This window comes from Equus przewalskii, chromosome 6, assembly GCF_037783145.1.
Source record: "Equus przewalskii isolate Varuska chromosome 6, EquPr2, whole genome shotgun sequence".
NCBI lineage: Eukaryota > Metazoa > Chordata > Mammalia > Perissodactyla > Equidae > Equus > Equus przewalskii.
In genome coordinates, this window is record NC_091836.1 from 6237820 (window position 1) to 6261384 (window position 23565).

At 40.3% G+C, this 23565-nt stretch overlaps 2 protein-coding genes and 1 long non-coding RNA gene across 3 annotated transcripts in view; 2 read left to right on the plus strand and 1 right to left on the minus strand.

Moving 5' to 3' along the window:
* C6H11orf97 (chromosome 6 C11orf97 homolog) lies at positions 1-22555 on the plus strand. Its single transcript, XM_008513759.2, has 4 exons — positions 1-254; positions 4720-4824; positions 14800-14925; positions 18214-22555. Exons 1-4 carry the CDS (start codon positions 107-109, stop codon positions 18225-18227), a joined length of 393 nt encoding a protein of 130 aa, XP_008511981.2. The 5' UTR covers positions 1-106; the 3' UTR covers positions 18228-22555.
* On the minus strand, positions 10133-19312 carry LOC139083819 (uncharacterized). The gene is made up of 3 exons (XR_011540780.1): positions 19202-19312; positions 16826-16989; positions 10133-11580 (listed from the first exon to the last, which is right to left on the minus strand). It is a non-coding gene; the product is annotated as an uncharacterized lncRNA (long non-coding RNA).
* Positions 22218-23565, plus strand: part of FUT4 (fucosyltransferase 4) — a 16060-nt gene continuing 14712 nt past the window's right edge. The window contains 1 exon segment of the mRNA XM_008513769.2: positions 22218-22257. Coding sequence (XP_008511991.2) covers positions 22218-22257 — 40 coding nt within the window.

A 23565-nucleotide genomic window follows, 5' to 3' on the forward strand; every position in this document is an offset into this window, starting at 1 on the left:
GACCGGCGGTCACTATGGCAACTGGAGACGCCTCGTGTTCCCAGGCCGCCTGCGGAGGCGCTGAGAAGGCCACCCCGACGCGGGCCGCGAAGGAGACCCCAGCGACATGAGAGGAGAGGAGGCGGTGGTGGTGACCCCGGTGGCGGCGCCGGAGGCGGGCCGCGATGGGGAGCAGCTTCGGCCGGCGGCAGGGCTGGGGAGCGGGGCGCGCGGGGAGCCCGGCGGCGGCGGCCCGCAGGAGTCCCGCAAACAGTGTGAGTTCCCCGCCAGCCGCGGGCCCTGCGCTGGGGGACGTGCGGCGTGGAGAACCGCGGAAAGGGGCACTGCGGGAAACCGGGGACTGGCGGAAGCCGCGGAGGTTTGGGGTGGGGGTGGGGGCGTGGATCCGCTGTTTTGACAAAGGCAGAGGCGATGACACTGTGGCATGAGGCGTCCAGTTCATTTCCCCAAGCCCTCCTTCGCAAAAGGCTCCCTGAGCCCAGGTAGCCTCCAACTTAATTGGTAGTGGCATTGGCCTGGAGGAATTGAAAAAAAATTTATAAATACATATTTATAAAAATATAAAATTATGAAAATTTGTAATATGTAATTTATTATAAAATTAAATGTGTAAACTTTATATTAAAATGTAAAATTTATAACGATTTATAAAACATATATATAAATTTTATACACACACAGACACATATGGAAACCCGTAGCTAATTTTTGCCAGTTCCTTCATTTTACAGAACAGGAAACTAAGATCTCGATTAGAGGCAAGAAAGTGATTTGCCCACGGTCAGTCAGTCAGTGCTGGAGAAACACTTAAAACAGTTAAACTGCCATCTCTTGGACTCTCAGTCCATAAATTATTACCTGATCCTTTTGGAATCTCACAATTACGGCCACATTTCAACACATGCTGTTTCCCTCCTGCCCTGACAAACACACAAACAGACAATATTCAAATAAGTAAAAGCACTTCTGGTCCACGGTTACAACCAAGATGGTTGAAACTCGAGTTCGCGCCAGGTCTCGGCGCTCATCCGATAGTTCCATGAATTTACAGATTTTCACAGCCCCTCGTGCCTCACTGGTCTGCAGTAGGTGCCAAGGAATGATGACAGTGAAAATAATAGGCCAAAGAGGAAGGCGAGCGGTTTCCAGCCTTTCTGAGCGCCTCTTTGATTGCCTCTCAAGAGAGCAGCCTCGGTTCTCAGACTCCCTCTGAGCTCGGCAGGCGCAGGAGGGAGGGTTGCTCTGAAGCCGCTCAACTCCCTCCGGGAGACCTGCTCAGGGAGCCGCCGAATGGCTCCTCCTGGTGAAAGGGCCTCTTTCCTCCGCATCAGCCCCGGTATGACTGATTATGAGACTTCATTCCTTTTATTATTGTCAACAGCACGCAGAGGGCCTCCTTAGAGCAACTAAATTCAGGGTATTTAAGTAGTCAGTATAATTAATTCCTTAATCCAACTTAAAATTCTATCTGGGAATTTTTCCATTAAAGATGCTAGAATTTAATATTCTTTATTCCTGTGGCTGTAGGAGTAAAAGGTGGAATTAATCATTCACTCATCAATTCAATAAACATCGAGTTCTTAGTGCATGCCAGGCATTGGGCAGGTTGCCAGGAAGTGAGTAATGAATTAAGGCAGGTGTCCAAACTTTCAGAAACTGGCAAAGTCAGGGTGGGGCATATAGAGTCCTGGCCTCAGCCTCCCTGCGAACATCCTTTTAGGGCCTCAGCCTAAGCAGAGGCAGGCTGTTCACACTGGCACAAAGTACTCACTCAATTTTCAAATGTTTTTGGGAAAGGTCTTCAGTCTTTCTACAGCTTCTACTCCCGGATCTGCTCTCAAATATATACAGATTGAAGCGTTGTCCTTTCCCATTGAAACATCCTTGAATTGCATAAAGGCAGCTGTTTGAGCACCCACCAAACCTTTCATAAACTTCAGTGTTACCTTTAAAATAGTTTGTAGCAATCTCACCATGCTGGCTGACATCCTCCAACCTTCTCCAGTTTATTAATTCACTACATCTGGTATTCTAGGTACAATCAGGTTAGTATAGTGTGATGGGACTATAACATCCCTTGATCTGAACGTTATACTTTTATTAGTTCCAGAATTACATTAGCTGTTTTGGCATACACATTATATTATTAACACATATAATAAATTCAGTCTATGACATCCTTAGTTTCTCTTTCCCCCTTTGTCCTGTTGAAAACATGTGATCAGGGCCTTTTCTATCCTATACTTATGTAGTTCATCTATTTGATCCTAAACACAAGTCATTGTATTTATCCTCATCAATACCGTCCTGTGGATTCATCCAGATGTAGAAGCAGCCTTTTGAGTCCTGAGTCTGCCATTCAGCAAGTTAACCATTCATCAAGTTTGTGCCATTCTCACGTTTGGTGAGTTTGCCAGAAGTTCCTATATCCAAATGAGCAAATTAGATGGTGATCCCAGGAGTTCCAAGCAGAGTCTCTAGAAGCCCCTGATCTGTCAATGGGCATCTTTGGCATGGCCATTCTGCCTCCTACAAACACACTTTATCGAATGCCTTGCTCAGATGCAGATACATTGTGGCTATAACATCTCCCTAATCTAGCTAGTTTGGTAACTTGGGTTTGGGAGAGTAAGGTAGGCATGGCTTTTAGTTTTTATGACTAGTTTTGTGACTTCTGGGAGTTGCTTTCTCATCTACAAAATAGGAATAATTGTACCGGCCCATAGGGTGATTGTGAGAAAGAGAGATGTATATGTAAGGTGCCTAGGGCAGGGTAGTGTCCAATAAATTGTAGCAATTGTTATTAGCTCTTAACAAAAGAAAGCAGTTCAGTCTGGAATAATATTGTTTTTAGCAGTCCTTAACACTTAGTGATGACCGCTCCTCATTGTCTGTACTCACAAGCCAAATGTTGACCAATCCACTCAAAATGCTGGTGAAAATCAACATCAAGCTGCTCTGTTAGAGTTCATAGATTTTTTTCTTTATTTTCCTTTCTTTACTACTCTCTCATTTTTCACAGCTCCTCAAAACCATCAGTGATTTTCTCTGTAAATTCCCATAGAAGCAGGGCTGAAATTTGTCAAGAGATTTCCTTTTTACTGACCTGTTCTAGGCTTTTCTTCCTTCTTAGCCATGTTTCTTAGAACCTTTTCTGCCTAAAGATCATGATTTAACAAAAGAAGATTTAACCAAACTTAAGCTTGAGTAATCCTGATGCACACTCCTCTCTCTTATGACGCGTAACTTTTGGGAAATAAGAATGAGACCTAGAAAGTATCTAATTCTGCCTTGTCCGCTTCTGAGGGTATGTTTGGGTCTTCATGACCAGTGATGACCCAGGCCCACAGCCAGAAGCAGCAGATATCTTGCCTCATTTGGGTCTGTCTGTGTGCAAGTCAAATTGATTCACTTGTGTTCTTTATTGGTTAGTCTGGAAAAGATGAGACATCTGCCATATCTTTGTAAGTTTAAACTCAAATCTTACATGACAAAAATGTTTGGTTGTTTAGGTTTTTCATGGTTCCTTGGATTGAGCTTTTGAATACTGAGACTGGAACTACTGGTTCCCTGACATTCAGAAGGCTGCACTGGCAGACATACACATGGAATAGTCCTTGAGCTCCGTCTAATTTAACAGTGCTTAGTTCGCTTGAACACACTTGTTGAGCATCTGTTATTATGCCAAGTTCTGTTCTAGGACTCCGATGAACTGAACAGATAACATCCCTGCCCTTATGGTATTTATGGTAAGGAAGACATATTAAACTAATAGTGACACAAATAATTGTATATAACGTAAGTGAAGCCCTACACAAATTGCAATAAATGAAATGGAAAAAGAGAGTGCTATGAGAAAAAGTAACCAGGGACATTTCGAGATTGTGGAGTCAGGGAAAGTTTCCCTAAAGAACTGGCATTTAAGCCTAGACCTGAAATTTGAGTACAAGTTACCCTAGGAAAAAAAAAATTAGGAGAAAGGCAGTTCAGATGGAGAAAATAGAATGTACAAAGGCTTCAATGTGGGAATGGCAGAAGGACCACAATAAAGCCCAGAGAGCAAGAGAGAGATGCTAACAGGAGGGACTGGAGAGACAACCAGGATCAGATAGCACAGAGCTCCGTTGGGTGAGCAGAAGTGTAGCTAAGGTTATCTAGAAGAAGTAATCCAGTCCTCCACCATAGCAGGGATGCCCTATAGGGCCAGGTTTAGAGGCTAGGAAAAAGTTGTATGTCCATCAGTGGTTTACTGTTACAATTCAGGTCTAATCTCTAAAAATGATTAAATAATCCTGAGGCTGTTCTATGTTATGTATCTGGATTGTGGGCTCCTTGTACACATCTCTCTTATTCATTGCTGTGTCCTCTGCCCCTTGCCAAAAGCCTGGCACAGAGTAGGCCTCTAATAAGAATTTATTGATTAAATGAAAGTTTTCTTGAAGCTAACGAAGAAAACTCCGTATATTTATTCATAATACCTAAAAGAGGTGTCCACAAGTTACCCCAAAAGTTCAGGAATTATATGAAAGTGTGAAGTCCCAAAAGAACAGAAAGTTACAATGGAAGCGATCTTTCCAAAATGGAGTCTGCAGGGGGAATCGTCTGCTATTTGTATGGAAGGATACACCTTTTTAAAAAATAGCTATTCATGTAGGTATAATGGCTAGAAGGTTGGGCAGAATTTGTGATAAGTAACCAATTTTGTTAATGTCTTTATAGGGAAGAAATTTTTATACTGTGAGCCACATAAGAGAATTAAGGAAGTGCTGGAAGAAGAACTTCATATGAAGAGAGATGAATGCCTCATTAAAAATCCACCTGCAGGTAATCTCAGCGACAAATGAAGTGTATTTGTGAAGCGGATATGAAGTTGCCTATTTGATGGCAGAGAGATTATTTTATTTATTACAAAACCATGACTATCAAAAGAAAAATGGGAAATTCTTGAGCTCGCTTTATGATTATTTTGCCTATGTCCAAATGAACTGTTATATTTAGAAAAAATGAGCTAGTTATCAGTATCTACATTGCTGTCCCACATTTTTGGTGGAGTTATTTCTATTTAATGACAAGCAGAATTTTTTCCAAGTGCCTGAAAACCACAATAACATGTTCGATCTTCATCAATACAAGTATGACCAAGAACAGTGGTTCCTAAAGATTAGATTTCATCAGAATTACCTGGGAGCCTGTTAGAAGTAAATGGCTGGGGCCAATTCCTAGAACAGCTGACTCAGAAGGTCTGGGATGGGGCCTAAGAATTAGCCTTTCTACCAAGTTCCCAGGTGATGTTGATGCTGCTGGTTCAGGGACCCTACTTCGCAAATCACTGCCCCAGAAGAATCTAAGTCATTTAAGTAGGTCAAATCATCCAAGAATTTCATCCCACATACACGTAGTGTATGAGTTATATGGTCTGGGCGTTGATAGCTATCACTGATGGTTCATTTGAGAAAAGATATATGCTCTAGAAACCCCAGAATCTCTTGCAGATGTTATTTTGAAGCTGCTGGAGCCCCTCATTTTCGTGGTTCCTTCTCAATGATTACTAGGAACATGTTTCATGCTCTTCATATCATCAGGTTTTTATTGCAACCCTCTTGGGTATCAGCATTGCTAGAGGAAATGAAAGGACTGTAAGACACGACTCTGATACTCAGAGAACTTGACAGTTTCTGAGGAGGGTTGTTGAATACTTGGCAGGTAGGGCCCAATTCTCTAAGGATTCCTAAGAGCAGATGCTGCAGGCCCAGAGGTGCATTATTTCAGACTCCTTGACATTTTATATTTCAAAACCAGCCACAGAAACACCTTTTAGGCCTTCTTGTATGGCCCATTTTTACAAGAGGAAAGACCAGGAAAATCACCAGTTGTGTTCATTACAATGTCTTCAAGGAATGTTTGAAGTCTGGTTTGAACTCTATGAATGGATTCAGAATGACCTACTAAATTGTTTCTCTGAAACCCAGCCTATATGTACTATTTCTCTGGTGGTTAAAAAAAAATTTTTTAAGTCTATATTGTTTTGGGTTTACTTTCCTTTATATGCTTATAAATTTATAATTTACCTACTAGTTGGGTGTTGTGTTATTCTTATTGGGTACATTTGATTATGAGACCATCTAAGTGATTAGGAAATATTCGGTTTATAAAAATTCATTTTTCTAAGCAATCTTTGCAAATAGGCCTCATGTAAAATGGAGAATGCTTGGGCTGCATTTTTATAACATCCACCAGAGGTCGCATGGATGCGCTATTTTAGACTCAAAAACCCTTTCAAAGCTGAGAATAGATTCTGTATTCAGTTTTGAAGGGCTCTATTTATGGGAAATAGAGACCTATTTTTTTCTTTTTCTTTTCTTCTCCTCCTCCTCCTTTTTCTTCTCCTCCTCCCCCTCCCCCTCCGTCTGCCCCCCCTTCTTTTTTTAATGGCAGGAAACCCCATGTGCTTGGCCAGAACAGAGAACTAGTCCCTAGAGAGGGCCCACACTCTTCCAGCTTAATCTTAGAGTATTGGCAGCTCTGGGCCAGCCACTGGACCTTCTAGTGCAGAGTTTTCAGTGACACACTCCTTTAAATATCTGATGAAAGCTATGGCTTGTCTTCCTGGAAAGCACAACTTGACACATACACCCAGAATTCTGCACAAAAATTTGGGGACTAGAATGGCTTCCATAGCACCTATTCCCAGATGTTAAGAGTAGACATGCTTCACCCACTGTTTCCACTCTTTACTTATCATTTGCTCCTTCACCCATTTCAATTAGGCTTTTGTTCCCATAAGTCCAGGGAAACTGTTCTTTTGCAGATTGCAAATGACCTTCCTCTTGAAGGTCAAATCCAATGATCTTGAAGGTAAATCCAATCCACAAACTGATCGAATTCAACTTCTCTGGAGCGTCTGACACAATTGTTTAGTCCTTTCCGAAAACACTTTCTCAGCTTAGCCTCCAGGTCACATGCTCCAATCTCCTGGTTTGCTGGTACCACTCTTTCTCTGTTATCTTTGCTCACTCTCCTTCCTCCTAGCCTCTAAACTTTGGAGAACTTAGTCACAGGCCTTTTCTCTATCTACACTCACTGCCTTGGTGATCATATCTAGCCCTATTGCGTTAGTGACTCCAAAATTTTTATCTTTAGCCTCTGCTTTCCCCCTCAAATCCCAAAAGCCTTCTTAACCTTCCACCTGGATGTCTAATAGGCCTCTCAAACTTAATATGTCCGGAACAGAACTCTTGGTCTGTACTCCAGCTTTTAAAGTCCTACTCTTCAACAGATCTTCCCCAGCTCAAAAAATGGCACCACCATTCACTCAGATGATTAGGTCAAACACCTAGAAGTCAAATCCTCAAACTTCATATCCAGTCCATCAGCTAATACCGTTGAATCTACGTTTCAAATATATCCTAAATCTCCTCAACTACAGTCTTGCCTAAGCCCCCATCATCTCTTGCAGGCTTAGCAGTAGCATCCTATAGCAGCTTCTACTGTTGTCCCCTACAGTCTATTCTCTGCACAGAAACCCGAGATATCTCTTACAAACACAAATCATTGCACATCAGCCCCATGCTCAAAACTCTCCAATGGCTTCTTATTGTTCCCAGACTAAATTTCAATCTCCTCATATGGCCTGCTCACCTCTCTGATTCATCTCCTATACTTTCCCACTCCATTTTAGCCACATAGATTTTCTTGATATTCTGGAAAATGCCAAACCCATTCCCACCTCAAGACCTTTACCCCTCCCCCAGACCATCAAATGTCTTCCTCCCTCTCTATTCAAATTTCAGTTCAAATGTCACCTTCTCAGAGGTAATCTCTCTACCAGGTTAAAATAGACACTACCCCCCATCAAGTTATTCTCTAATCCTTTATACTACTTTCTTCTTTCTGTTTTTTTCTATCGCTACCTGCAATTATATATCTAGTTGTATACAATTTTATTGACTCTCTCTCCCACTAAAACATAAGCTACCTGAGGACAGGGGGTTTATTTTGCTTACCACAAATCCTCACAAAAGCCATGTGATATAGGTATTATGATCCCCCTTTTAGGGATGAGTGGAAAGATTTTGAAAGGTTTTTACTATCTAAGGTTATACATTAAGTGGCAAAACTGGATTCTAAGTGGCAAAACTGGATTCTAAGTTCAGGTCTGACCCCAAATCCCACTGACTTTCGACTCACCATAGGGTCTCCAGTGACATGTTACGGCCAAATCCCGTGGATACTGTTCCACCTTGGCTGGCTTGAGATTTCTGCAACATTTGACATAGTTGATGGCTCTTTCCCTAAACCTTATTCCTTCCTCAAATTCCTTGATACTAAAATGTCCTCATTCTCCTCTTACTTCTCTGGATATTCCTACTCATCCCCCTTAAGAACTTTTTTCACTCACCCCATCCCCAAATACTGATGTTACGGGGGTGTTACCCACAGTCTTCTAATCTTGTTCCATTAGCTCTCCCTGGACTGTCTGAGCTATTCCCATAGTTTCCACTGCTACCTCACTACTATGCCTCTGAAATGTGTGTCTCCAGGATAAATTTCTCTTCCAGATGTCCTATAAATACTCAGGATCAATACATACAAAATGAAACTCACACCTCTCCCCTACCTTCTCCTGCGTGTGTGTCACCCATCCCACTGAATGATGTGGCCTAATGTCCAAGTTCAAAACAGAGAGCCATCTTCCATACCCATTCCAGATCACCACGTCTCACATCTAATTAGGCTGCCATGGGTATCTCAAGTTTGGCTCAGGATCCCAAACTGTTGATCAATATGCCAGATTCATCTTGCAAACATATAGACATACTTATTTGTTCTGCCTTGTTTTTTGTTTTTTGTTTTTGTTTTTGTTTTTGTTTTTTGCTGAGGAAGATTTGCCCTGAGCTAACGTTTGTGCCAGTCTTCCCCTATTTTGTTTGAGAGTTGCTGCCACAGCATGGGTTGACAAGTGGTATAGGTCTGGGATCCTGTGCTGCTGAAGCAGAGCACGTGAAACTTTAACCACTCAGCCACAGGGCCAGCCCCTGTATTTGTTTTTAACTAAGATTATGATAGTTAACAACCTTGTGAAATTAAAGTTGTACATTATTGTTAGTCATGTTGTAGGTACACCACTTCACCCTTTGTGCCCTCCCCCCACCCCCCCTTTCCCCTGGTAACCACCGATCAGTTCTCTTTGTCTATATGTTAACTACCGCCTATGAGTGGAGTCATACAGAGCTCGTCTTTCTCTGTCTGGCTTATTTCACTCAACATAATACCCTCAAGGTCCATCCATGTTGTTGTGAATGGGATGACTTTGTCCTTTTTTATGGCTGGGTAGTATTCCATTGTATTTATATACCATATCTTCGTTATCCAATCATCAGTTGCTGGGCACTTAGGTTGGTTCCACGTCTTGGCTATTGTGAATAATGCTGCAATGACCATAGGGGTGCATGGGACTTTTGGAATTGCTGATTTCAGGTTCTTAGGATAGATACCCAGTGGTGGGATGCCAGCCCCTGTATTTTTTAAATATATGAACCAGTTGTCAACATCTTAAAAATCAGGACCTTTTATATACAAGTCTAGATTTCTGGATTATCTCGGGTACAGAGGGAGGAGGGAGGAGAAGGGAAGATGTGACAGCAGAGTTGATATTCACACCTGGTAGCAGTGGCTGGAGTTGGGTTGTGCTGCCCCTGCTGGCCTGCCCACTCTACTGTGAACCATTGCACACCAAGTTCCCCAGTCAGGTGGGGCACAACCCAAGCTATTTATGTTCACTATTTATGTTCACGTCCACTGCAAACTTTCTCTTTTCATGGCAGAAATAGGGAAAAAGTATTTCTCTGGTATCCATACCTCTGACAAATACGGAAAAAAATAAAAGACTGGGGGCTGGCCTGGGGGTGTAGTGGCTAAGTTTGCACCCTCTGCTTCGGCAGTCCAGGGTTCACTGGTTCGGATCCCAGACCTAGCACCACTCATCAAGCCATGCTGTGGTGGCATCCCACATACAAAATAGAGGAACATTGGCACAGATGTTAGCTCAGGGCCAGTCTTCCTCATGAAAAAAATAAAAATAAATAAAAGACTGAGAGAGCCAATTATTTCTTACCCTGGCCTGTGATACTTACTTGTTACCTGCCTGGCCTCTCTCCGTACACATATTTGAATTTGTGACTTAGATAAACATTATATACTATTTCTTAGATATACTCAAGACTATCTAAATTCTAGGGACCTCAAGGTATACACGTATATCCAAGCATATTTGTGTAGCTATGTATGCATCGGTTGGGTTTTTTTTAATTTTTAAACAATCAACTCCACATGCTCTCACAACAATCTGATTGGTGAAGGTGAAATTTCCATAAGTGTCCAGACTGGATTTCCCTTCAACCATTGAGCAAGGATCAAAACACTGGGCCACACAGCAAAGTATGGGTCAACTTACCAAAGGGCTTATGCCATCTATTAAGAGGGAGATTTGTCCTAAAGTTAAGCAACTTAAATTATAGTGCATTTTATTTGTGACTGAGATAATGATGACCATTATGGAAATACCCAGAAGCAGTGGACTTCAATTATTTCTGTGCTTTTTTTCTTTTCCTTTGGTTGGATGAAATTGGTAAAAGATCAAAAGTTTCTTCTCCTTCGGTTGAATGAAATTGGTAAAAAATCCAAAGAACCAGAAGTTAGGTTTTATGGATGTTTAACACAGTGAACATTACATATCTTTTGGATTATTGTTGTTTGGGTGGCAATAGGGAAAAAGAGCTGTTCAGTCTTCTGGGGCTCTCAGCTGAAGGAACTGTCCCACCTGGTCTTGTGATCATGTTGTGACAACAGTTACAAAGAGCTGTGAAGACACTGAAATGGCCAAGATGTCCCAGGCAGTTGTTTCTGTGCACCTCATACCTGGGTCTAGGGAATGGAATCAGTGACCACAGGGAAATGGCTGCCAGGCCTCTAAGCCCACTCTTCCCTGGGCTTTTTATTCCTTCCAGGCTCATGATGCAGAGACATGTGGGCCCAGTGAGGAGCACTGGATGCTGGAGCAAGGGGTAGGGGTGGGTAATCAGTGTCTATTTATGTAATGATGATGATGATGATAATATAAGAATTATTACTATTATGGCTCTCATTCACAGTGTGTCTTCTGGACATGACAGTTTTTACAAATTCTCTCTCTTAATCCTTTCAACAGCCCTGTGCTCTTCTTATTCCCATTTTGCAGATCTGGAAGCTGAGGCTCAGGGAGATACAGAGATTTGCCCATTGTCACACAGTGGAATAGCTGACATTGAATGCAGGCTTGTCAGAAGCTGATGTCCTTGCTCTTAGCCATTGGGTTATATAATTTCTCTTTAAGATTATGTGGTCTGAGAGGAAAAAAGATTTGAAATTGTATTGGTAGCAAATAGTATTCTCTTCAGTAAGGAAAAAAAAAGTTTTCCCAATGGTCTCTAGGTTCAGCTTCAGTTTAGGTTCAAACTTGAGGCAGAACAGGTTTCAGAGGCTTTGTACATTCCTGGCAGATAAGGACGGGTGTGGGATCTATACGAAAAGGTTTTTATCATCCTGAAAAAAAAAGCAATGCAATTTTCTGATCAGATCTTCTGTCAGATGAAAATGGAATTTGGAGTAACTTAGGGAAATTTCTGGATAAGTAAGAATTTAGCTAACATCATCATTCACATATTCTTAGTGATTCCCTGAAGATTTAACTTTTTAAAAAGAAGTAAGCTTGTGAGACATTCATTATGGAACTATTGCATTCATTTTACCATTTATCCTAAAACTATTTCTACATTTCTAAGAACTTCTAAAGAGGACGTTGTGGAAATAAATTAATGTTCTAATTTTAATGTTTTTAAATTGCAAAGGCTTTTGTATTCTTCTGGCTAAAACCTGCAGAGGCTATAGTAGTCATGAAAACTTTGATTAATGAAGTTTACTAGTTTTCTCTTACACAATATTTCCTTTCCCAGTGAATTTCAGAAGCGTCCTGCCAAATCTGTTAATTTGTGTCTATATGTGCCTTATTGCACGGAAACTTAATTTTGAGTCTGGTTTATTTATCATGTTTTGTACCAACTCAGAAAATGTAAAATGTTGCTCAGCAAGTGTAGTTACATTTGTTATTCATTAATTCATTCAACAAAAATGTTTTGTGTACCTACAATATACAAGGAAGTTACTAGACAGCAAAGGCACGTCAAGATAGTTACAGAGCCCTAGAAGTCATGAAACATGACTTTAAATTACTTAAACTTTTCTTCCTCTGGTCAAATCTCTGACCATGTTTACACAAAGGGAGCACAGATGAAATGGCTCTAAACTGGCTTTTCAAGCTCTGATGTTCATCATTCACAGTCCAGAGACAGTTGAAGGGAGCAAGAATATTTTTAAAGTGTGAGCCCCTCTTCCCTGAAAGAGCAGGCCAGGTCCCACTGGCTAAAATTTCCAGCATTGAGGCCTTGTTTAGTAACGTTAAAACTCAGGATAAAAACACACCTAAAAAAGTCTCTGACTGGGGCTAGCTCAGTGGTGTAATGGTTAAGTTCATGTGCTCCACTTCAGCAGCCTGGGGTTCACAGGTTTGGATCCCTGGTGCAGACCTAGCACTGCTCATCAAGCCATGTTGTGGCAGCGTCCCACATAAAATAGAGGACGATTGGCACAGATGTTAGCTCAGTGACAACCTTCTTCACACACACAAAAGGTCTCTGAGTAGAAGGGGCTGGGAGCATGAGAAAGGAGGAGAGAAGAAGAAGAAGACACTAGAAAATTTTGAGCTTCAAGAAAGGATTTAATTCCTTTCTCTTAGCTTCTCTTTTGTGCCTGCTGCCCTCTCCCTTTTTAGCTTAGGCATGCCAGCTCTGAGGTCTCTCTGCCCTGCCGCACCTTTGTCTTCCTTCCTCTCCTGGACTGCGCATGCCAGGGCTGAGGCAGTCAGATTTCTCTAAAGAAGCAGCAGCTTCAAAGGGCATGCGTGCTTCTCTTCAGACCTCTTTTTCTCCAGTTGAACGCATCACCTTCTGTAACTTCTTCACCCAAACATCATATCAAATCAAAGTGCTATTTTTTTCTGGCAGCCTCTATCCCTGAGTAAAGTAAATACTTATGTATAACTATATTTTGCTTTGAGGATTTTTTCATGCATTTCTGAGCATCTGCATTTACATTCAGGTATTTCCCCTATTAAATTGTAACCTTCCAGCTATTCTTGTGATTGCATCTGAAGGGCTCAACTAAATTAGACTAGTATAATTCTTCTAGCTAATTTAATATGGTTTTTCTACATGGTTCTGCCTCCTGATTTTAAACTGCTTTCCATTTGCCAGACCTTCCCACCATGTGGAACAAATCTAAATCTGTTTTGTTCATCTCTTACTGGGTGTTGTGCACCGTGGGTATTTAATAAATGTCTGTGGACTCCTAAATCTGAGAGTCTGTTACCCTGGGGCTGGGGAAGCAGCCCTCTTCTATCACTAGACAGGAAAAAAGAAGAGAAAGCTGGCTGGAATGGTGGGGAAAGATTTAGGTTAGATACAAGAAACAGCTTAAACTTTGTAAGGTCTTGAAAAAAGGAGACTTTGGAGTCTTCCTTGAAGGTCTTTGAAGAAGAGGAAAGAAACTAACCTTGACAGACAGTTTTAGCTACTCCATTCAGGAGTGGGGAGGGAGAGGTAAGTATTGACATTCAGCTGGGTGAGTCAGCTCAGCGTCTGTGCCTCTAGAAATGGAATCTGAGTCCATGCTTGCACAAGAAAAATAGTTGCCTCTGTAAAAAGTAGATATTATTATCCCCATTTCAAAGATAAGGATACTGAGACATAGTGGGTTAAATAACTTGCCCCAAAGTCATATAATTGGTAGGTGGTGGAGCAGAGACTGAAACCCAGATCCCCTCTGAACCTAAAGGCTGTGCCCCTAATCATTACATGGTATGGAATCCTTTATGAGGGATCAAATGTCAGTGCAGATACCAGTGGGCAGCCTTGGGTCTGTGGAGAATACTCGGCATTGAAATTTGCAGCTTCAAAATGGGGGAAACGACTTATGGCACTAACCTGAATAACCTTGCTTGACGTGGGTCACAGTTTTCTACACAATAGATTTTCACCAAATGCTTGTTGACTGACTCTCAAAACCTAAGTAAGTGATTTTAGGATATGGAGGACAGCCCAGTGCAAATCATTACTAAGCCAGGACTTACTGAATGGTATCAGCATTTAAGACTATAATTTGCCTTGTAGCAATGTGTAGGTATCACTTTCCAAATATTTTGCTATGGTGTTTTCCAGTAAGTTTGTTGTTTCTTTCAAGGGGAGATTAAATAACATCTAGTTTATGGCTTTTAGAAGATTGTTGGATGTGTCATTGTAGTAACTTTTGGTTATAATATCTTTGGAAATATTTGCACTTCTAGGAATTAACTCAGAATCATATAAAGTTGACTAAATGAAGTCTGTGTATTTATATGTTATTTATTCCTGATCCTTCGGTGTTTCATTACATACTGTGTTTCTATATTTTCCTTTATTTCTTTAGGGACAAGTTAAATGATCTAATAGCACTGTAGAGGTTTAATTGCATAGGGAATAATTGAATGAATGAACTGAAATAAAAGATTAAACAAATGATAAAGACCTTGGGTGGTTTGATCAATCAAACCAAGTAAATCTCAACCCAAGTGACTGAAAAAATAATCACCAAGTAAATACTTTTCAAACACTTTGTGCTAAAAAGAGAATAAGCTAATCATCATCATCTTGCTTTTGAAAATATTGACAGTGGCCCTGGAAGGGATTTGGAGCATTAAAAGGAATCTCCCCGTGGGAGGCTTGAAGCCAGGACTGCCAAGCAGAAACAGTTTACTGCCACAAGCCAAGTACTATTCCAGGCATGGAGGGCTGAGAAGTAAGACCCCCATACCCTTGATTCTGCTGAAGCCCCTGAGGGTGCTGGACAGTTTACAAACCAGTAGCGTCTGCTTTATTTAAAGTTCTCAGTCACAATTCAATCTTCTTTTGACTTGCTTTTCGCAGGGTAATTTTAGTTCAGCCACATGACCTCATCGTGGAACTGAAACAGTAACAGCTCAGCTAAGCCATTTATCCCGTGGATACAATAGAAGCTCATACTCTGAGTCATACTCCCGACTCTTTCCTTTACTTTTCATCCGCATAAGACTTTCTAGCACACAGTCAGCCTCAGTGGGGGAGGAATTTTGCGTTGTCCTTGCTTCCAGATGGATGATTTTTGCTTACCAGTGGAAATGAGGAAGGAGAGATGAGGGAATTAAGGAAGAATAAGGCAACTATTTTGCTTGGTTCCCTTAGCTTCACCCTATTTTAGGTGAGAGGCCGCCAGGCTGGACCCAGTGTACTGTTTCTCACAGACATAAATTTTGGAACAAGATATTACCCATTCCTCACTGTCATAGACAGTGTCTTCCAGGAGCATCTGTGGCAGGATGTGGAGAAGGCAGGGGTATTGACCTGGAAGCACAAGCAGTGTCCAGATAGTCTAGGGACATGAAACTGAGCATGCAAATCCTAAAAATAGCTCTACAAGTGGGAGGTTACCTTGAGGGGAGAAAGGAGGCATGGTAGTGCCAAGCTTACGTATTCTTACCCAAGACATGACTCGTGATAGCAAACACTATATAGCACTTACTAGTCTAGACTCTTCATCTATAATAGTCTATTAAATCTTTATAACAATCACATAAAACAGGCACAATTCATTTTTCAGATGAGGAAACTGATGCACAGAAAGGTTGAATAGTTTACCCAGAGTCACTCAGCTAGTGAGTGGAAGGGCTGAGATTTGAACCCGGGCAGCCAGTCTACAGTGACTTTTAACCACTAGTTACTACTGTCTCTATGAGGCAAACAGTCCCCAGGAGCTGGGGAGTCTGTTGAACCTGGAGTGGAGTGAGAGCTCAGAAAAAGTGCCACGAAGGAGGAGGGTTGACAGGGAGACAGCCTCTGGGATATGAATTCAGTAGGGAGAAAATACAGCCACTAAGAGACTGAGATGCAAGGTAAACAAAAATAATAATAATAAAAAATGTTACTAAAGGGGATTCATGTAGCAAAAAGGAACCAGTTCGGAGACCTGGGTTTAACACTAATAAAGTAGGAGGAGCCACCATTTACCATGTGCTGCGCATGGCGGTTAGTGCTTTATCTAGTTATGTAATCCACACGATCACGTGAAAGGAGAGTTTTAATCTCTATTTTCCAGAAGAGAAAACTGAGGCATAGAGACATTACATTACCCAAGATCCTAAGTCTAGGAGGTAGTGAGGCCAGAACTATGCACCTTGTCCATCTGGCTTCTGAGACTATGCTCTTAACCTCTGGGCCATCACGGCAGAGAACGCAGTCACCAGACAAGGCTGGAACCAGTCGTGGGTGGTGGTTAAACAGGCACAAATACCAGGGCTATGGGAATGCAGGGTTAGGAACCTGGGAGGCAACTACACTCAAAATCCACAAAGATATCAGTGTCCTGCAGTAACAATTGATTCAACTCAAGTCTGGGACACTTGCCCACTGGGGGCTGTTTATTTCAACTTTCCGTTCAATTTGTCAGGTCCCAGTTAAAAGTGGGTAAATCCATCATTCCAAGTAAACTCCCAAAGCAATTTATTTTAAAGATGCATGATTTTCTAAATGCCCTATTATAAGACTGGTTAGAAGAACAAATTACTTTCATTTGAAGACATAAAAGTCCAATAGATGATTCAATTCATCAACTGGGGACATATGATAAGAAAACGTGTGTTTGATTTTGACCATAATTGCATTACCTGCATCCGTACAATTTAGGAGAGGCTTGTTCATGGCTGCTGCTCAGTGTTGCTCATCCACACTGCCTTCCTAGTAGTCTCCAGCCCTCTATCTGGAGGCCAGGTGAAGCGCTTCCAGTGATCATGTTACAATGTGTAGCTGTTGTTATATCCTTGCTTCATCTCTGTAAATTACAGCTGCATTTTGCCATATGAACTGCTACTATCTGCTACACAAATCACAACTGATCAATTTATATGAATCAGACTAAGAATCAGACATTTCTCATCGTCAATGAAAAAAGGTAGATGCAAGGCACAGAAATATCATAGATGAGCAAAATCCACAGATAATTTTCAAAGATTCCTCAGTAGTAATTCATACACTATCAGAAGCTCCATGAAGGCAGGACCTGTGTTGCTTTCACTCACCGCTGTGTTTCTGGCACTTAGCACAGTGCCTGGCACAGCAGGTGCTCAATCATTTTTTGTCACAAGAATAACCAATGAATGATGAGCCAGGAGGTATATGTTGAAGGCATACTATATGGTCAGAATCTTCTTGCTGCTAACCCAAATATGTCCCCCCCTCCACAGAAGTATATGGTTTTCCCTACTTGAGACTGCTAAATTAAACAGATTGCAAACAGTACAGGGAAAATCAAGGGAACCTGTTGACACTAGTGTTTGAATCATGAAAAGGTGCATATATCTTACATATGCTTGGAACTGATGCTTTTAAAGAGACGTTTCCATGGATTGCAGTGTTTCCAGGAACTTCTCCTGTAAAGTATGCTTTACAGATAATTCGGTCAATCCTCACTGTCATCTTCTTCCTATTCACTTGTGCTTTTTCCTCTTTCTCATGAAAAAGACCATCATTGTAGTTGTGACTCTTCCAACATTTAATACACATCCTTTAAAGTTTACATTCAGAATCATGATTATGTAATTGTAGTTCTAAAACACATTTCTGTTAGAAACTGCAAAGCATCTACTATTTTCATCATACTAACAGATTTTATTCATTTACTGTGGTCATTTCATTCTTATTCTGTGGTATGTAACAAGAAAAAGTTGTCTAGTCCAGCCCTTCTCAAACTTTACCTACAAATCATATGGGCATATTATTAAACTTTAGATTCTGATACAGTAGGTGTGCAGTGGGGTCTGAGATTCTGCGTTTACAGCCAGCTCCCACGTGATGCCAATGCTGCTTGTCCAGACACTATACTCTATGGTTTCTCCAGTTACTTGGATCTCAGAGGTTATGGCTTTTACATTCTGCTCTAGCAAATGAAGTATTATTGGGAACATTAAGTCAAATTTAGACTTAAATGGGGTTGGGATTAAAGAGCATTTCCCCAAAGTAAAACCTACTTATTTTTTCACATATTTCTTTACTCTAGGATACAATCAATAAATTTTTCCATTAAGAAGAACCGTCTTTCTCCTGATGTCTGAAAACAGAGAAGAAATCCAAGCTTGTTTCACAGTTTAAGATGTGTTAAGAAAAAAAAAAAAGTACATTAGTCTGTAATTCCTATTATTGGTATTAATTCCTATCTATAAATTAATCCAAAGTAATGAAAGATTATTGGTAAAATTTGCTAAGCACCTGAAAACAATGAAGGAAAATATTATATTTTTGGTTATCAGACTTGGAATACATTGGGCTTCTAATTCAGTTTATTTTGTTAAATATGTGAAACATAATAAAACAAAGACATGTTGACTGAGTCTACTTCAAGGTAAATATTATAAACTTTAACTCAGTGTAGTATAATTATGCTCATCCATAAAAAAAAAAGGAATAAATCCAAATATAGGTAAAGGTTCGTAAATCAACGACATAGATGAAAAGTCTCTGACTCAGAGACCATCATTTCAGTGCTAGCATTGATAGAGCTCATCCCCTCTAGAATTTGTCCACTAAATAGTAAGGAGCCAGGAAATGTATAGAGATCTAAAGAAGGATTTTACTAATACTGCTGGGTTAAAAAGAAAGAAAAAACTCGACCTTTCTGTCCCCATCAATTGTCAAAAGTAATATATGTGCAGTCTAGAGAAACTGGAAAATAAAGAAATTTAAAGGAAAAGAATTCATCTGTAATTTAATTCCCCAAAACAGCCACTGATAACATGTTGATATATCGTTATTTTTTCCCTATGCATGTTTTACATTACATGTTTAAAATCACACTGTATAGTATATACATTTATCATCCCTTTTAACATAACATCATATAATTTACCATTCATGACAATATAACTTTAAATAATTAAATTTAAAAATCTTCATACATTTGTACTAAATTTTTGCATTTATTGCTCCTCTCTGTACATTTGGGTTTTTCCAATTTTTCATTTTCTACATAACTGTTGTGATATACTTACCCCCTTCCTCTTAAAACGTTCTTTTTCCTAGTATTCTGGTTACACACCTTCTATTTTCCTTCCTTTCTAAGCTAAGCTCATATTAAAACTTTCTCCATTTCAAGTTCATTTCTGAGTTTTAATGTAATAAATCAAGTCAAGTCAACAAAGATTTGTCGACTGGGTATGTCTCTTCCCTACCTAAAAATATTTACACAGTGACAGTCAATAATCTCTTGAGTCAAGATCCAAACTTTTCCAGATTTAATATAAAAATTTCCATTTAGTTACTGCACACTAGAAGAGAGTCTACGAGTAAGCCAGTTCCAGGCGCCATCTTGTTTATGGAACTCTCTCATCACTGACTGGCTACTTCAAAACAGTGTTGCTGACCAGTAGCTAAAATTGGAGAGATTGCATCTTAAATCAGTAAAGAAATATAACACTAAAAACTACCTAGAGTTGGGCAAAGCACTTACTATTCTTACAAATCTAAAATCTCAACCTTCTAAAAATTCTTACTCTCAACTTTTTTGCATGTAAGGAGGCCACACAAAAAGTGCAGTGGGTGGGGACTGTTGACTTTTATTTATCCCTTAGAAATGATATCCTGTTTGTACTTAAACTCCCAGTGTGACTTTACAAACATACCCTCAGGGATTTCCTTCCTCAATTCCACTTGCCTCCTGCTCAACAGACAAGCTCCCCACTGTTTACTCTCAGCCTTGCCGTCTGGGTTGGGTGCTCCACAGCAGCCTTCCTCTTCCTGACCACCACTAACGCCGCCAACAAGGACTCGTCTCCTGGCACTGTTTCCTTGCTAAGGTTTCTGTCCTTGTTCCACTCTGGGGCCCTGGTTCCTTTTGTGGTTAAATTTTGTTCTTCATCGCTCCATTGCACATCTTCCCAACTGGATTGATGTACAGGATTTTTCATGCTAGCATTATTTATAGTAGTGAAAAACTGAAACCATCTAAATGCCAAATGTAGGGGATGATTTTAAAAATTACTACATGATACAGCTGTTTTTTAAAATTCAATAAGCATTTTTTAATAAAAACTCTTTGAAAACCAGGATTACAAGAACATTTTTTTTTTTTGGTGAGGAAGACTGGCCGTGAACTAACATCTGCTGCCAATCTTCCTCCTTTTGCTTGAGGAAGATTGTCCCTGAGCTCACTATCTGTGCCAATCTTCCTCCATTTTGTATGTGAGAAGGCTTCCACAGCATGGCTTGACAAACAGTGTGTAGGTCCGCACCTGGGATTCCAACCACAAGCCCTGGGCTGCCCAACTGGAGCACGAGAAGCCAACTACTATGACCACTGGGCCAACCCCAAGGACACTTCTTTAAAATGATAAAAATCTATAACAATCTTAAACCAACAGCCGTTTTAATACTTGATGAAATACACTAGAAGCATTCCTTCTGAGGTCGGGAAAAAAACAAAAATGCTTTTTGTCCTGGAGATATTTGCAGATTGCTCACTTTCGTTTTTCGTTTTCTATGCTCCTGGCCCCAGAGTTCTTGAATTTCCCCAGTTATGCTGGATTCTAGGGTACTCCAGGGTACTAGGATAACTTGGTGTCATAGGGTTTGCACTCCACTTCCTAATTTGGCCAAATAGTCACGGCAAAAGTATCTGTGAACTACATAGATTAAAAGATTAGAAGTAGAAAATAAAAAGCCAAAACGCTTGGGAAACCTATTTACTGCATGAGACAGAATAAAATTTTTTTGAAAAGACAACTTTTTGGTCTTTAAAAAAAGTCTATCCCCTGGTTTATTTTATTGACATATCCTTTGTCTTATAACTAAAACATTTATATATAGAGAAATTGTACAATGAAGAGGGTTTTTTAATAAAAATACTATCATGAGACCAGCCCAGTGGTGCAGCAGTTAAGTTCCCACGTTCTGCTTTGGCGGTCCGGGTCTGCTGGTTCAGATCCTGGGTACAGACATGGCACCGCTCATCAAGCCATGCTGTGGCAGGCGTCCCACATGTAAAGTAGAGGAAGATGGGCATGGATACTAGCTCAGGGCCAGTTTTCCTCAGCAAAAAGAGAAGGATTGGCAGCAGATGTTAGCTCAGGGCTGATCTTCCTCAAAAAAAAAAAAAAAACACCATCATGTTACACATATTTTGTAGCCTGCATATTTTTACTTAGGCATACATTATGACCATTTTCCTATGTAATATATGTTTATCTAAATCACTATTTTATAGGCCATATAATATACTCTGATATTTCAGTACCACAGTTTACTTAATCTTGTCCTATTGATGGGCATTCATTTTGCATCCAGTTTTTCTAAACTTGGCATTTTAAGGACTATTTCCACCTCCTCCTGTCCACACAACAAATAGGAAACTCCTTAGATTTTCCTCATAGCTGAGATGACTCTCTTCCTAATCTTGATAGAAATCTGCAAGGTCACACTCCAGAAGGAATAGACCAGGAGGACTTTGTATGAAAATAGGGTGATCAAGTTGGGAGTCAACATCGTCTATTTCAAAAGCCCCAGTCTCCTTAGTTCTGGGAATGTTTTAGCCAGATTCACACTCCTGTCTACACACATGCACACACACACACACACACACACACACACACACACACAGGGGATTGGAGGTTAACGTGGATGGACCTGGAGGACGGTATGCTAAGTGAAATAAGCCAGTCGCAGAAGGACAAATACTGCATGATTCTACTTATATGAGGTATCTAAAATAGTCAAACTCATAGAAGCAAAGACTAGAATGGTGGTTCCTAGGGGCTGGGGTAAGGGAGAACGGAGGAGTTGCTATTCAAGGAATATAAAATTTCAGTTATACAAGATGAGTAAGTTCTAGAGACCTGCTGCACAACATTGTATCTATAGATAATGCTGTTTTGTACACTTAAACATCTGTTAAGAGGGTAGATCTCATGTTAAGTGTTCTTATGAAAATAAGATAACTAAGGAACTAAAATGCTGATTAAAACTGTATGCATGAGCAGGGCTTGTTGACTGGTGGTTTCCTCTATTCGTGGTATGGTCCAGGACCTGGCCATCGTTAGAATTCCAATCATCGGTAACTACAGATCCTTTCGCTTGGTCATATGATGAAACTATTAAAGTCATGTTTTCAAAATGCATTTAGTGGCATGGGACAAAGCTGATATCAAATGGGGAAATCGAATACAAATAGTATTACAATATGATCCTAGTTTATATAGGATATAAATATACCAAAATATAAACTGGTTGTCTTGGCATGGGGATGGGGGAGGAGAATTATTTTCCTCTTTATACTTTTCTATATTTAAAAAATGCATATAATAAATATGTGCTATATCTGTATGGCAAACACAATAAATGCTATGAAAACATCCTGCCTGACTTATCAAAGTCCTTTCATATCTTTTATTTCTTGTCAGGTCTCAGTTACTTTTAGTCTTTATTTTCTTACCTTTCAGATGCCCTTTTGACAGTAAAATGGTAACGAGATCTCTTAAATAACAAACTGATATTTTTTTCTGGTGCCTATATAATAGATGAGGTGCCACTCAAAATGACAGAAAAAATGTTTGCAATGGCTTTATTCATAATAGCCTAAAAATGGAAGCAACTCAAATGTCTATCAACAGGAGGCGGGATGAACTGTAGTAGATTCATAGAATGGAATGCTGCATGGAAAGTCAACAGAATGAACCACAGCTACACGTGGCACCCATGAATCTTACAGTCATTATGATAACGAAAACAAGCCAGACACAAAAATGAACATACTGGGGAATCTGTGTATAGATTTTGAAAAAGACGTAAAGCTAATTTAGGGAGACACAAGTCAGAATAGTGGTTTCCTCTGGGAACTATTGACTAGAAAGGGGCATGAAGGAGACTGTTGGGTTTTATATCTTCATCTGGGTAGTTGTCACACAGGTATATGTGTGTATATGTGTACGTGTGTGTGTAGTGCATGTAAAATCATTGAGCTGTATGCTTCAGTTTTATGTTCTTTATGTATATTATATCTTAAAAGCAAGATTAACGAAAAAAGAACATAGGAAAATCACCTTGGGAAAGAAAGGATTGCTTCTCAGAATCTGAAAGCAAATGGATAGGCTTTCCCCTGCAGCTGGGATGGTGTTGAAACTCGAATTGGGCTTCCTATATACTTATTTAAGAGTGTTACCTGTTTCCTAAAGAAATCACCATATTACAATACATAAAGAGAAAAGGTAAAAGAAAAATCTACCAAAACTAATTATCCAGGGACATAAGAGGTAGGATGCAGTGTCACTGGGCCTAAGAGTTAGGTGTGTCCCAACAGCCAAGATTAGCATTAGGTCCTCTCAGTCTCTCTCTCTCTCTCCCTCCTCTTTTTCCTTCCTTCCTT

Excerpts from the sequence above, each read along its gene's own strand:
- C6H11orf97 (XM_008513759.2), top strand. The coding sequence starts at position 107 with ATGAGAGGAGAGGAGGCGGTGGTGGTGACCCCGGTGGCGGCGCCGGAG. Across the intron at positions 255-4,719 it reads GCAGGAGTCCCGCAAACAGT|GGAAGAAATTTTTATACTGT; the intron begins GTGAGTTCCCCG and ends ATGTCTTTATAG. Across the intron at positions 4,825-14,799 it reads CATTAAAAATCCACCTGCAG|TGGCCCTGGAAGGGATTTGG; the intron begins GTAATCTCAGCG and ends AAATATTGACAG.